This window comes from Equus caballus, chromosome 2, assembly GCF_041296265.1.
Source record: "Equus caballus isolate H_3958 breed thoroughbred chromosome 2, TB-T2T, whole genome shotgun sequence".
Lineage (NCBI taxonomy): Eukaryota > Metazoa > Chordata > Mammalia > Perissodactyla > Equidae > Equus > Equus caballus.
In genome coordinates, this window is record NC_091685.1 from 122,613,273 (window position 1) to 122,629,636 (window position 16,364).

Below are 16,364 nucleotides of genomic sequence, written 5' to 3' on the forward strand. Positions count from 1 at the left end.
AAATTGTTCCCTTTTTCTCACCAGTTGATAACTGCATGTATAAAGAAAGAAAGAACAAGAATTTTTAGTGTATCTACTATGTTTTCAAAGTTCTTGTAAAATACAGGAACACACTTTTTTAACTTAATTTATTAGCAATGTTGTAAATTTCCCTTCATCTGCTTCCATTGGCATCATAATTCTTGCTACCACCTTTAAGAGGTATCCATTCTCTTATCTTCCAAGAAATGCTCCAGTATTATTCGCCATTTTCTGAAAAATTGTGAAAGAACCTTGTTACGACACCCTGTACGTGGATAGGGCCCAGCATGAAGCAAGCCTGCCTGAGCCTAAAACGGAATCTCAGTTTTGATTTCCCCTCTGCTACTAACTAGCTAGGTCATTTTGGGGAAATCACTTGATGTATCTATACTTCATTGGTCTGATCTGTAAAATGAGGGTATTTGGGGAATAGATTTTTTTCTAAAGGTCTATAAAATCTAATAATATTATGCCTAGGCTAATTTTTCAGCAGCTCCTGGCCAGTCTTTACTGGTGTGCCTTAAACACACTGCACTTTTTAAAAATCTGACCCCTGCATCTTGATATGAAAGGATACATGTGCTCAGTTTCTTTTTCTCACCTTGAGTTCTGTATGACCGTAACCAGTCAATATCCACCACAGTCAACTAGTTCATGTTTATCTCTCAACCTAAAGATTTGTTATTCTTATGGGATTGTTAGGGCAACTGTATGTTGTGCTTGTAAATGGCTTATAGATATTTTTTTACTTCGAAACTATTTGTTTTCCTAATGTAGAACTCTACTGGGTTAAGAGTCCCCAATAAAATTAATTAAACTAAATATCCATTAGATCGAGAGGAAGTAGTAGACCTTTAGTCTTCTAATTCTCCAACCATTGATGGGTCTTCACAGTTTAGCTGATTTCATTTCACTAGTCTGTCCTCTAAAAAAACTGCAAAAAATCTAGAATGACTAGATAAATAGGGGTAAATTACAGTTATAAAAATAATCACGTTAGAAATATGAAATTCTACTGTTCCCCCTATGGAAAATTATTTACAAGACTGTTTACCATAAGCCATTTGTTTTGATTTTTGTTTAAGGTGGTTACGTTTCCACGTTTAGCAATAAACCCTCTCCATTTCCTAACTTAAGCTTTTAAAATTTCTCGACACCATTTAAACTAACCCTCTTCTCTAGCATAAACCCTGCGTGATTTTCAGCCTGCATCGTTATGAGAAATGAAGGAGATTCACAAAAGCATCTCAGGGAATAAATCACACAGCAGCCCGCTAGCTTTCACCCGTTCGCAGGTGCTCTAGCTCAGGCCCCCATTTCACCTCCTTCCTCACTAGAGAATGGCATATCGTTCTCCATTACTGCCAAAAATTCTGCTTTTCAAATCATTACTGAAGTTCCAGAGAGAATCCTACTAAGTTTATCTTGCTTTAACTTAGAGGAACCAGGTACAAGAAATCCAAAGTGAGCCGACATCTTTCGGACAGTTCTGAGCGTCTGCATGGCAGTAGATGCTGTGTTTTTGAGAAGTTAGCTTAGTATGCTGTTATCTGTTCTTCTGTTCCCTGGATGGAACCTGCGCTGCACAATTTTTAGGTCTCACTAATATAGTCATTTAACAGGATCATTTAAACTCCATGTGCCAGATAGTTCAGTTACCATTAATAATATTCTTCTATTATGCACCTCATTATGAAATGTGTTGTTATCCTTAAATTTAAAAAAAGGCAAATGAGTTTTGTGTTTAGGTGGGAAATGAATCATTTATGGTACATGTTGGAAAACCTCTGAGAGTTCAAATTTTAAACTCCCTTCCCTTTCTAAGATTTTATGATTCTGCTTTCTAGTTAAAAATGTAACGTGTAATTGGAAGGCAAGAATAAAGAAATTATTTCTACTCTATAATTTTCTCATGGCATTTTTTAATGACTCATCTGCCAAAAGGAGCAAAGAAGTGACTTTCTCATAACCGTAAATGCAACTCTGACTCTAGTTGAATCCCTTAAGAATAAAGTCAGTCATGCCTCTTGTCACACAGATATGATGGTATAAAAATCTGGACCTTGATTTTTTTAAAACCTTGCCCCCAGCTTGTGGCCATTTTGCCTTTTGACCTATAAGCACTGGTTGTTTTTTTCCTACTATGTTTTCTCTGAAGCTGTCAACAACCACGACTGATTTTATCATAGAATCCAAAGTTGAACCGTTTGTACACTTGCATAAATATATTGTTTTCTAAGGAAGGATGACACTATGTCACTAGAGACTCGATTACGTGTTTGAAGTAAGAAGGATAATGTTAAGATTATTTTTTACGACAACCATAATAAAAAGCAGCAACAACAGCCTGAATCAGAAATTGGACTGGAGTAGTGGAAAACAAGGGGATGGTGTTAAACTGATATTCTCCACTCTACATGTGATCAGATAATGTTTCTCTACAAGCAGAGACCGTAATGGAAATGTTCTCTCCTCTATGACCACATAAAGTGGTTCTAGACCCTACAGAACTTTTAGCACAAGACTCAGACTAGAAAATATTAATGGACAAACGATTCATGGATTAGAGAGTGGGTGTTTGGGGATTCATACTTTGAGAGAATATATTTTGTTACAGTACTCTAGCACTTTACGTTAAGAAACTAAATGAATCCCTTATTGACTTCTGTCGTTAGTCATGTCACAAACACAAAAGCAAGCTAATTATAATGCAACAAATGAAATACAGACGAAAAGAGAAAAAATATTACTTATACAATTAGCTATTTCAGTTTTCTCTAATTGAAGGACTCTAGAATAGAGTGCCTATGAGTAGCAAAGTTTCTCAGTTCCCAATTATGCTGACAGACTTCTGGTGTGTACATTTTACTACATAATTTTTAAAAATCAGATGCATTAAAATTTTTACTTTTTCTTTATACAAAAGAAATCTTTACAGTATATTATATTCATTTAAGATAGGATAATGTGTTCTCAGTCTCTGTCAGTTTCTTTTAAGACATCAGTCTTGCCAAAACATATTCAAAAAGTTGATTATTTCAGAAACATGTTTTTGAACTTCGGCACACAAAATCAGTGACTCTGTCTTTATTGATACATTTTCCCAACAGAGGATGACCACCCTGACCGTCACGGTAACTCCTGTTGCATGATTTCTGTGGTTTGGGACATTGTATTTGCTGTTCATGCATGCTGGTCATAACGATACTAACGTAGCAGTTGTTTTTATCTGATATTTAATTTTATATTTTCTTATATTAATACCTTTTTACAGCATTTCTCCAGTTGAATCAGTTTGTCTACTTAGCGAAAAAAGTGAAGAAAAAAAGTTATTGTTATTTTTCTCAGAAGTTTTTGGCCTTATTGTAATGGTACAGCTTTGTTCTTTAGTGTTTGGGAAACCAAAGCCTTGGCTGGGGGAGAGGAGAAGTGTGTCTAGAAACACAGGTGATTTGAGTAGGCTGATTCAGCCCAAGCAGACGACTGTGGGACACAGCCGCAATTTCACATTGTCTTACAAGTGAAATTTTTCCGCATTGCAAATCAGTATCAGGGGGATTTGATTATGATAGAAACTGCAGAGTTGTATAGTGTACTTATTTAAAGCATAATTTTTAATACATATACTTGCTACTCTTTAAAACTCTGTCTTTTCTGGATTTAGGGTCCCCCTGGACCGCCTGGACCGCAAGGACTGCAAGGCCCAAAGGTTTTCCTTATTTTACTTGTTTCCATTTGCCGCGTGTGGTGCAGAGAATCTCATATTAAATATATGTATCTTTGACAATCAATCTTACAAAATACTGGAGGAACTGAGATCAGCAATATTGCTTAAAAGAGCTAAGAATAGAAATTGAGGTCTGGGCTAAAGGAAGAGGGATCAGAAAAAAAGGAAAGTTAGAAGAGAAGGGAGAGAAGTGAGAATGACATTAAATTTAGAGGGAGGACAGTGAGAGAAACAGAATAGTAAACAAGGGAAAACAAGTTTCACAGAAATTGTAAATGTAAAGAAACACAAATGTGGTGTATGAAAAGGGAAAATATTTAAATAGAGGAGGATTGAAGGAAAATTTACTCTGACGCTTAAAAAGATCCTTTCCTCTAGTTCCTTTGTAATAAAAATAACAAGGGGAGCTTTAGCATGATGCATTCACAATGACACTTGTAGGAATCATTTTGAGTCACTTTTTATAACACATCCTGTTATTATATATATTCAGACATTTTTGCCTTTTAAATCATATCTAATGAAACATAACAACCATGAATAGTAGAAGCTTAGAATTAATTGATAATATCTAAAATTGTTGGTGGCATTATCCAAACGAAAGCTTACTTATTCAACCACGTTTGATCAATGAACACATGGCCAGTGGCTCTGGCTTTTCAGAACTGAGCTATATGTGTTGAAATATGACTTCCGTCATAGGATTTTTGTAGGCAATTCAAGCAGCTTTGAAATCCATCTTTTGTTCATACCTCTTAAGGCAGTTTATTTGCTAAGTCTGTCATACACACATACATATCAGCTTTGTACTCTTCTCTTTCAAGATACTTAAAAACAGAAAGCCAGCACATAGAAACAGTTATTTTTCTATTATAAAAAGAAATATAAAGTAAAATATTACTGAGATCCTTGGCTGAGATATATTTGTAACATAGACCCTAATTTCAAATAGATTTCCTATATAACATTATCGTAAGTGTTGGGATTTTTAACTTTCTATTTCTCCACCACGTTCTGCTCCCTAAGAGATATAACACAAAAATATGCTCCAGTCACACATTGTCTTCATTCCTGGTGAGCAAGTCAGCCTGGATCTCTATTCTTTAGTGTCTTGGTGAGCTGGACTAGACAACCTGGAAGGAAACTGCAGATTCCTTTTTCTTTTGTGTGGAGTCAGCGAAGATCTAAGTTCCTTGCTTCATCCCCTCACTTGACTAAGTCTCCAGAACCAAAATTGTCCCCACAGCTAAATACGTACCTCATTCCCTAAAACCTCGAAAGCTTCTAGGACTTTACTCTTTTTTATAGCCCAAAGACCTACAGAAGGCCAAAAGGTACCCATCCCTTACCCTAAAGAGGCAAAAAGGACCACCTAGCCAAGAAGGCTATGTCAGTAGAATCTATACCCTCCTTGCTTTATAATCCAATTGCTATTCAGTTGTTAATTCAGTTATTCAGTAAGTAATTTTTGAGTCTCTACTCTGTGATGAGGACTAATATCTAGTAAAGATACTAGGCTGTAGTAAGGGGTTTCAACAAGGAGCTTACAACTTAGGAAGGGAGATAGGCAAGTACAGGCACAGTTATTAATAAATAGAGTGAGCGCTGGGATTAAGTGCACGTGCTCTGGGTGTGCACAGGGGAAGGCTCCTTCAGTCTTGCGAGTCAAGGATGACTTTGAGCTGAAACTGAGGGACAGGGGAAGCTGGCTGAATGAATGTGTAGAGCTGTGGGGGTGGGGGTTAGTCATACTCCTTACCTCTTACCCCTGCCACCTGCCGCTGTGCTGTCACTCCACCCCACGCACCCCTCATGCTGTCATAACTGAGATCTTGGGTCAATTGATCCAGTCCTTCATGCTTTCCATGATCTCTCCTTGAGAAGGTTGGGATAACTGGGGTGAGCTGTGTCCGTGACGAAGAATCAGCACATGCAGCCTGAGACAAATAGAGACCCATTCCCACTGGGGACTTGGCCTCAGACTGAATGGGAGCTAGTCAATTAGCCTTCCTCCTTCCTTAATCAAACGAGGATCGTGTGACTTCTTACACATCTAGAAACTCTTTACAAACTACATTTGATAGGTGAAGGTAAATTGATAACTCAGGAATTATGCTTCCTTTCAAACACTCACGGTTACATCTTGAAGATAAAAGCAAAATGATCATTATGAGACCCAGAGTGCTGACAAGTGTTCAGATGGAACGAAACAGCCAGGTTCAGCCAGCCTTGGCCGACGTGCTGGGGCGAAGCAAACTTTGCTGTTACCACGAAGGGCAAGAAATCAGGAATAAGGAAAGGCCTTTCTTTCTTCCTTTTTTTTTTTTCTGTCATTGGTTTGTCATGCCTTCCTTAAACACTACAAAAACTCAAATTTCATGTGGTGGCTGATAGCTCTTAAAGCTTTACCAGGGAAGGAGCTGCAGGCATTTCCACACTGCGGTTTATAACATCACCAAACAAGGCTTCCTAGAAAAATACAGCCTCAAGTCAGCTCCCTTGGAAATCTCTCTGTGACGCGGGCCACTCACGCTCACGCGGGCTGATTTCACAAAGTTTCCACAATGTGGGAATCAGGGATATTTATAATGGGATTAACGTAAATGACTCATTGATATAAAATACTATCTTGCCTTTCAAAGAATTTGTTTGTTCAGGACCTTTTTCAACTGAAAGGTGACAAGAAGCGTGTTGTTTGGATAAATCTCTAGCACACTGTTTAAATATGATTTTTTTTTTTTGAGGAAGATTAGCCCTAAGCTAATATCTGCTGCCAATCCTCCTCTTTTTTTGCTGAGGAAGACTGGCCCTGAGCTAACATCCGTGCCCATCTTCCTCTACTTTATGTGTGGGACGCCTACCACAGCATGGCTTGCCAAGCGGTGCCATGTCCACACCTGGGATCCGAACTGGCAAACCCCAGGCCGCCGAAGCGGAACGTGCGCACGTAACCGCTGTGCCACCGGGCGGTCCCTAAATTTGTTTTTAATGGAACATCTTCAGTTAAGAAAAAATAAATCTACATATTTGCCATTTGTCAAGGGTTCTAATAAATCATACTGTGAATAGTGAATTTTATTTCATTCCTAGCTTAGTGTAGGAAATTGAATTGATCCAAAAATAATTTTATGTGGCTTAAGATATTCTCTGATTTATCGTATCTTCCATGAGGCTTATCTGGAAATACCACGTTCATACTCACTATGAATTTGTCTTCTCTATTCAAATGGTGCCAGTTAAAATATTGTAAACTTATGGGGCTTTGCATTTTGTTTTTTCTTAACTGTCTCATTTTTGCTTTTTTCTCAAATTGGAAAATAAGTAGAATCATACAGATTTTTTAAGGAGAAAAAAATTAACTGAGGCATGGAGGTTGTTATTACAGGATATTGTCAGCCATCAAATGATCTCTATCAGTTCTCTTTCACTAATTTTTTCTTTTAGTGGGAAAAAAATACTTAGCTACATCTAAGTATTATTATAGATAATCTTCAAGAAAATGTTATTTCACTTAGTTTAGATATGTGGTATGATGTCATAAAGTGTTCTTGGGTTATGATGCATTTGCTGAAAATCAAACTGTACTGTTACCAACTGGCACCATTCTTATTTAGTGTCATGTGCTACCAATGATAAATGGAGGCGAGCCATCGCTTTTTATCTTAACAGGGAGAGCCAGGATCTCCAGGAATCCCAGGAGCCGATGGAGAGCAGGTAATTTTCAGAGAGATGTGCTGTCATTTAAAGCATCATTATTGATCACTTCTTTTATTATAGGTTTGAAGCCAAAAAGGCATGAGTGTTGGTATATGATATCCTCTCTTTTTTTCACCATCTGTTCTAGAGACTACATGAACTCTGAAAAGCCATTGGTTTCAAAATAGACATTAGTCTTCTTTTGCAGAAACGTACAACCTATATGATCTTTAGTTTTGTCTTAATACTCCTAATCAATCTACCAGTGACACCTCTGTGAATTTTTAATAGACTTGTAAGATCATTAACAATTTAGTAAGAATAACCCAATTTTTGTCTGTGAATACAAATAATTCAAGATTAACATCAGTGACCATGGTTTCACAAAATTAGATATTGCTCTGTGTGTGATTTTGAGAATATTTTCTTTTCCCAAATAAAGAGTACACCTAGTATTCTAGGTCATTAGAAAAGACAGAAGCCAGCAGGGCACTTGTGGGTTTGTAGGATGTGGCAGTATCTCTGGGGTTCCCCCAAAAGAGACATTGGAAAACTTTTTCTAGAAAGGACCAGATAGTAAATGTTTCAGGCTTTGCAGACCTCATACAGTCTCTGTCACACATTCTTTTTTTTTAACACCTCTTAAAAATTTTTTAAAACATTCAGCCTGTATAAAAACCATCCCTGGGCTGGATTTGTCCCGTAAACCATGGTTGACCCCTGGCCAAAGAGAGTCTGACCAGGAGAAGGGACAGTATTCAGAATCAAATCACATGGGTCAGTTTCAAGGTATTTGATGTTTTCTGGGCTTCCATTATTTACCCAAGAAATGGCTAAAATCAATACGATCATAAGAAATCAAGGGATTTCTTGATACAGTTAGTGAAATATACTCCTTAGTAGATACCATTAGATAAGAAAATTAAGTTTGAGCTGAGTTATTTTGATATCAGAGTTGTATGTTGAAATCGTACACTGTCACATTAAATAAACATGTGGTAGCTGAAAAAGAAAGAGACTTTAGGTGATTTGCTGTTATCAATCAGAGCTCACGTTAGAATTTAAAAATCTAGTTGTATTACCTTTCCCATTGTTAGTCATTAAAAATGATTAATTTGACATGCGTAATGACATACTGCAGGGTCCCTACATACACAGGAGCTGGACTTTTTCCATAGGCTTCACAATGTCGTCTTCTGCTACTAAGTCCGTTGGATTGACTGTCCTGCTACTGTCCATCGCTAGATCCCTACAACCAACCAGGGTCTGGTTAACCAGTAAGATCCACCTGCCCATTCAGTCACCCACCCACCCACCCACCCACCTAGTGGGTGCTTCTGAACTAGGTTCTACAAAATACGTATAAGTAACAAGAAAAGACACGTTCCTGTCCTTACGTAGTTTTTTGGTACAGAAAAGATGCACAAGTTTGTGCAGCCTAGGGGCCCCTTGCTGTAATAACTGTGCTCATCTCTGCTGAAGAACAGACCATCTCGTCATGTTGCCTGAGGTCCCTTGGATGAAATGCTTAATAATATGAATTATTTCAGTATTCGAATCACAAAATTCAGATTTGCTAGCTTTCAAAATACACATTTATCTATTTCCTCACTGTAAAAGAAGAATAAAAATAACATCCTGGATCACCTCGTAGAGATGTCTTGAGAACAAAATAAGAACACGGTAGAAAACTTGAAGTATTTCTAAGCACTGATTGAGCATTGGTGTGCAGTAAATGATTTACCTGTCTGTGTATTGGACCATTGAAGACTGACAGTGATTGGAAGTTCTGCCTGCTTTTAAGGGAGTAGGGGAGAATGGTGGGTGGAGATGGGAGAAATTTATTTAGACCTTTGTTATCATAACACTAGTCCTGGTTCAAAATGTATATTGTACGTTGAGAATTAAATCCATTAAATTGTGCTCAGGACCGGTGATACAGAATTAGCTGCCAGGTGAAAATATGGAATCAGGAGAAATTATATCAATGCCTAAGTTCATGTTTTTCGTACTTAAATGGCCTAAGTAATAGAATTTAATCCCTTCCATTACATGGGGAAATAGTATAGATTCAATGTAGAGGTTGCTATAAGAAATAACTCTGCCTAAAAATGAAAACCAGAATCATCTCAGCATGGGACCCACCTAGTCACAAAATTGATGTAGAATTCTAATTTCCTGAGGATGTTACTGTCAAGGGCCGGTAAGATTCTTACATACAAACCATATCATTTGTAGGGGCTCAAAGGCTCAAAGGGAGACGTGGGGGACCCAGGCATGCCAGGTGAAAAAGGAGGAATTGGACTTCCTGGATTACCGGTAGGTTTATACTTTTTATGCTGTGTTCATATTAAAATAAACTAAATAATCAGAAAAGAGTTAATGTTATTAGCTGCAGTCTCATCCAGTGGTTCTTATAACACTTTTACTTTTAAATATTTAAGGTATTCTTGGTTAATTACTCCACTGGGGCACTAAAAAATGTTAAAGCATCAGCCAAATGAATTATAAAACAAATCATCAGGTTTCCCTGAATTATTTCACTAGAAGACAGTAAAATAAATACAGTTGATCACTTTAACTTAGTATGCATAAGATAGTGGTAACTGATCATTTTTAAATAAACCATAATAAAAAACTAACAAACCAAAAAATATTAAACAAATAAAAAACAAGTTACTCTGGAAAGTATTCTCTTTGTGTGTATCATACTGTGGGATGGTGTTTTTATGGTGTTCTTCCATCATTTTTACTGAGAATTTGGAGGGAAAAATGTAGAAAACTTCACTGCCCTACATCTGTATTAAAACAAGGGAATGTATAAACAAATGTCAATGAAAACTAAGTTAAAAGACTGACCTTTGCTATTTAAAGTGAGCACCACCATTAAAAAAATGACATTTATAATCTGATATATTTAACAATGTATAAGTTAACCAATCAAGCCTAACCTAGTTTTTAATTACTCTATATTTTATTTCACGTCACCCACCATCCGAGGGATTTGAATAAGCTTGCTGTTTGAGGCTAAAACACAAGGGGATGGCTCCCTCTTTTATATATTACATGCATGATAGTATAAAAATTTCAAGAGGATGGTGGGTTAGGGGAGGAAATTCAGCTGTTTCTCACACTTTGAAGATAACTCCACCAGCTCAATTCTCTCAACACTTGTTTGTAGGGTGCCAATGGAGTGAAAGGGGAGAAAGGAGACTCCGGGCTGCCAGGTCCTCAGGGTCCTTCTGTAAGTCCGTGGCGGCGGAACTTCCATGCTCCTGGAGAGCTCTGCACCCGGCCTGTTACTCACCTAGTTCAGCCTGTGCCAGGTGGCGCTATCTACAGCATCAAGACCGTGTCCCCTCTTGGTTTGTCAAACTGTAGAACAAACATTTGTCGGCCTTGCACGATGACAGACAAAGTATCTCAGAGGTCTGAGTTAGAAGCTGTGTGTCAGAGGACTGTCTATCCTGAGAAAATCAATGGTTCTCCCACGATGCTGTGGGCAGAGCTCTGTGAATATAGGACACTCGTTCCTTTTGCTCCAGAGCCCTGTTGTTGCTTAGTGAAAGATCCGAGAGTTCAATAGTGGTTGTGGCATTATACCATTTCTTGGTAATCAGTTGCTTCCTTTTCTTTTAATGTACTTTTGATTTATTCTGGCTTTTGTAGAACAACTGTATTTTTTTTCAGTCTTTTTGTTCTCATGAAGGAATTTCTAAACCTAGAGAGTCAATGCACCCCTTCTTCCTCTGCAACTACTAATGGCCTTCGCAGACCCCCAGCGCAAGATTCGAGTCAAACTGCCTTATCTAAATGAAGTAACCAAATCCATGTTTATTTTTTGGACATACAGATCATAGGCCCACCAGGCCCACCAGGTCCCCATGGCCCACCAGGCCCCATGGTGAGTCTCTCTTCTCTCCACAATGTGATCATTTATTACGAGCATGCTACTAGAGAAAACATGAACACCTCACTGGAAACAGCCAGCTTTGTGCTACTGTCTGTGGACTGGACAGAAAATGCGAGGTGCTCTCAATATACTGACTTTGCAGTGTTGCCTTTCACTCCTGCAAACATATCAGTTGGAAAGAGAGAGCGTAATTTTGCGATAGGAGAGTTGAAGGAAGATAGATCTGGCCGGTTTTACTCCAGCCTTAGCACGAACATCAGAAAATCGTTTTAACCAATCACTCTTCTAGGCCATTAGTAACATAACAAGATTAGTAATTGTAGCTGTTAATGGATGTTTCTAAACAGCTTTGAGCATTGTGATCCTTTAATGAAATGTCAATCAGAAGATTTATAAAATAATATGGTAAAAATGGAAGCTCACTTACACAGATGACATATATTGTAGGGTCTTGTCTTTTCACGTTTATGGTTCTTCAGTGGAAAAAGTGTTTATGCAGATATTCCTCAGAGACCAGTGGAGACAATGACCACGCCCTTGTAGGACTTACGTCCAGGGAGGACAGCAGCCATTAAAGCAGTGTAATTTTCAGAATGTCACCTGGTGACAGTTGTGTTAAGGCTAGAATGCAGACAGTGCCGTGCTTCAAATGCTTTTGACTGGGGCGGGAGGGGACACGTCCGGCAGCCTCTAAGGTCCCCTTTGTCTCTAAGATGCCTCAATAAACCATGTCTTCAACCAGACAGATGAAGCAAGCCGTGGGTCACTCTTTCCTCCTGTTGTGCTCTAAAAAAGAGCCTCAATGGAACGATCTAAGCCTCAGAACGTAGCCCCAGACCAGAGCATCCCTTCCTTCCTCACTCACTTCTGTTTCGTACCAGAAGGCATTATGACAACCTTCTTTTCTTAAAACTAAACATTCATTAAGAAGTAAGCAAATGGCATACTTTTGACTTCCTTATACTCCCTCTACTTTAAGTTGGAAGATTAGATTAAAAATGCTATGTCCTGTTCATATCATAAAATTAATTAGTTTAAAGAAATTTTAAACCATTACTAAAATGAGATAAGAATACTTGATAAAGTACCAGTCATTTCCTGAAAATGTTTATTCACAACTTATCTAAGGGAAAATATTCCCAATGTAGACATAAGTAACAAATGTCTATGTATTGCTTGATAAAAAACTTTTTCCTGCACTGATAGGTATTTAAATACTCCTCTTTCCAAATAATTTATTTTAATCACTTGAAAAGTTTAAAGCAATTCAAAGAAAATTTTAATTAATTTAGATTGGCTAAGTAGTCTGTATATTTAGATTTTCCACAAAATACAGGGGAAAAACCCTGACTCGTGCATGCATTATTACTTCCTTCCCTTGGTAAACAATTGTTACAAGAACCTTGGAAAATTCATCTTTGTAAAAGTGAATGCATTCCAAATAATAATGCTTAGCACTCCTGCATTAGAATCCTTTCCTTAGGTTTAATTCAAATGGATGATGCAATAGGGTTCCAAACTTGACTGTCGTCTCCTCATTTCCTTCCTCCTTTAGATTTCTCAACACCTTGGGTCTACAGGAGTTAGTAATGGAAAAGGTCTTCTCTTCACTGGCACTTAAAGTCTGGGACTTTTCTTTGACAAATTTCTGTCTTTTCAGACTTACCTTTATTCCATATAAACTCATCAAGTTTGTGAGTTGAGATAAATGGGGAGTTGAGAAATAGGAGTAGTGTGGGTTCACAATACTTTTTTCTATTTGTTTCTTCTGTATAAACCTGCAGATTCCTCCCTCCCTCTCACAGACATTTAGCAGAAAGAACTGCTATTAGTGAATTTCCTAGTACAGAGCAATCCAAGAGCTGGAAGGAGCTTCCACGAGGGGCTCCACTGGCCTGCCTCTAGCTGTAGCTCAAATGAGAAGATTCTTGTTTTACTGCCTTTTGTTACTTTATATAATATTCACTTCTTCTGGGAAATAGTGAGTCAATTCTTAATTAAAAGCTGTGTTTTCCTTTTTCAGGGACCCCATGGACTTCCTGGACCAAAGGTAACTCAACAAATCCCTTGATTGTTTTATTTCTGTTTCCTTGTTAATCACGGAGAAGCATGGCGGAAGCATGTCTGTCCTGTCTTATTTATTTGTCAAGTAGTGTTGATAATCTTTAAGCCTTTAAGCATCCAGATGTTTGAATCTCACAGCACAGAATGATTTACAGCAGATTTGAGTGATATCACCTGGAGATGAGTTTTTCCTCATTTTGCCTCTTTCCTGGTCACTATGTAAGTTTCTTAAGTTACCCATCATAGTCAAAATCAACCATTCAGAAGTGAGTCTGATGAGATTCTCAAACTAGTCCAGATGCTCTTTCTTATTATGGTATCTTTAGTTGTATAGTTAGGTGTTATTAATTGACATTTCTTGCTTTCATATGCAGTACTGCACCTAAATGCTTTGACTATCCAGCATCTTAATTTGGTACTCCCCCAGAGGTCACTGCTCTAGAGTGGGGTGAAGGACATCGGGTGTGCTCCACTGAGGAGAAGAATATGTCACATACGTGTATTCTATACTCTACATTAACAAGAGAACGACAGAGAATAGCCCCTCCTTGTCGGAAGTGGTGCAGCTTGTATTGTGAAGATGTTCTCCACCTGTTCTTTGCATTTGTGTAGACAGAGAGGACACCTTGGAGGGTTAAATGAGCCCTGAAAGACAAGCTCCTTCTTCCAGGGAGCGTATGTGATGAGAACCTGTGTTCTAATCTCAGCGTTGCCATTGACGGGCTGTGTTACCCTGGGCAGATTATTTACCCTCTCTGATCCTTCATTTACTAAACTAGGTAACTTACCTCATAGTGTGGTGATGATTTAATGAGGCATGATTATGAAACACTTAGTAAAATATCTGCAGTTGTTGATAAACACCCAAAAATGTCCGTTGTTATTTTTATCTTGTGATTTGATGCTTTGTTCTGAACAGAAAAATTTAGCTATTCCTTGAGGCTGCTTGACGGAAGGGTCAGGGACTCTTGGAAGCTCCTCAGTGGTGAGTTGTGCATCTAAGTGGTGAGGGATGGAGGAGCCATAATGCCATGTCGGCTCTAGGAATCAGAAAGCTTAGAGGCAGCCCAGCCTCTCCTCTGGGGAGCCCCTCTGGCGCACTCAGCTTTAGGGGTGGCAGAGGTATTAGTCTGACTCTAGACAGTTGAGTTTCTTTTTTAAGGTGAGGGAGGTGACTCACCCAAGAATGGAAAGAGTTCTTCATTCTTTAGAGTACCATACCTTCTGATGAGGCAGGTGAGTGACAGTGTCCCAGACACATGGATTATAGTTTGGGGTAAGAGCATTGCTCTGGGTCAGAAGAGAGAGCGTGTCTGTCAGCTTTGTGGTCTTGGTAATTATCTAACTTCTCTGGGCCTCTTTTCCCACTCCAGACTAAAGCAGTATTTCCCACTCTTCGCTTCTCCTTGGATTTCAAGGCACCACTAAAGACCAACCCAATCATCATAACTCAGGCTAATGCCTCCAAGACTGTGTTTTTAATTCCATGAGTGATTCAGATGCCCCATCACCAGGAGATTTAATAAATACTCAAGATCGTTTTGATATCTACAATGCAATGATTTGTTTTGCCTGTAACTTCAGTTGTTCCTGAAATCATAGATTTCAGAGAATTATGAAGTTGAGAAGACATCCTAGATTACCTGTGCCAGTTCCTTGATTTTACAGATGATAAACTATAGGCCCAGGAAATTTAAGTTACTTGTCCTAAATTACACTACTAATTAAAGGACAGATCTGGGACTCGAACTTAGGTCCAGAGTTGAAATTCGGTCTTTTTGCCACTGAATTTGATTGTTTAAAAACTCACCTTCTCAATTACTGCCCACTCCTATCGATGCACGACTCCTCACCAAAGAATTCCACAGCTTGCCAAGGCTGCCCTGCCCTGCCTGTTTGTCAGCTCAAGACCACCGCCTGGAAGTCCACGCACATGCACGGCCCTGGGTCTCCAGTTTAGCCAGTTAACTGAGGCTGCTTATGGAGCCTTGGTCTTAATCTCAGATGGATTCTAGCTCTGTGACATTTCCAGGATCCTTCTTTACTGACCATAGCCCATTTGGATTTCCTATGGTGGCAGCACTGAGAACATCCTATCTTTAGAATCCCAAAAGTCCACTAGGTACTATACGAGGTTGTGCCAGTGTGTTCATTCCTCCATGACCCCTTTGAAAGTTCAGATATACAGCCTGGTTTCGTGGATGCTCACTAGCTCACTGTTTCCCAGAATTTCCCAATGAGAAGAATTCCCTGAGAGACTTATTAAAAATACCCATTGTTGTGCGACTGGTCTAGGTGGGGCGCTGTACTCTTTAGGTCTAACAAGCGCCACACTGATTTCCATCACCAGGCAAATGGGGGAAATACCGCCCAGGTTAATAACTGTCCCGCACGTAAGCATGATCTCTCCCCTCCCGCACCCGCCCAGCGAGACTCCACAGGCCATTGGAGATTGAAATCATCTTCCTTTTCCAAGTCTTTCAAGATTTTCTTGATGAAACTAATGTCCGTACTTAAAAGTTGAAAAGTTCTGACTTTTCAGGTCAGAACTGTCTATTTCTAATGTGCTGATCTGATAGAAAGTAGGGGTCCTGTATTCTTGTATTTTTTTAAAAAAATGAGTCAAGAGAATTTATCACTTAGCATGGCTTTTCTGTTGTCGCCTTAATTTAAATTCTAAACCTCCTTTATTCTAATATTGGGCAGACAAACAGTAGTAAAACCACGTTTAAGTTCTGTGATCTTCATATTCTCTTCTGGGATTGGCTATTTGTTGGCTATTCTATTGATTAATCCACATAGGGACCTGGCTTGGCAATCTCAGGAAACAAGGACTCGGAAACAGCATCACTTCAAACATCAGCTGCTACATTTTTAGCTCCCTCCCCTGGGCAAAATGCTTAAAGGCTTAAAATATCTGTCTATGACGCTGTCCTGCATATT

At 38.7% G+C, this 16,364-nt stretch overlaps 1 protein-coding gene across 1 annotated transcript in view; it reads left to right on the forward strand.

Moving 5' to 3' along the window:
- The window catches only part of COL25A1 (collagen type XXV alpha 1 chain), a 435,527-nt gene that overhangs the window by 397,549 nt on the left and 21,614 nt on the right, over positions 1-16,364 (forward strand). Inside the window, exons 23-29 of the mRNA XM_070261593.1 lie at positions 3,132-3,155; positions 3,686-3,730; positions 7,418-7,462; positions 9,683-9,763; positions 10,626-10,688; positions 11,298-11,348; positions 13,381-13,407. Coding sequence (XP_070117694.1) covers positions 3,132-3,155; positions 3,686-3,730; positions 7,418-7,462; positions 9,683-9,763; positions 10,626-10,688; positions 11,298-11,348; positions 13,381-13,407 — 336 coding nt within the window. The remainder of the gene's footprint in view (positions 1-3,131; positions 3,156-3,685; positions 3,731-7,417; positions 7,463-9,682; positions 9,764-10,625; positions 10,689-11,297; positions 11,349-13,380; positions 13,408-16,364) is intronic.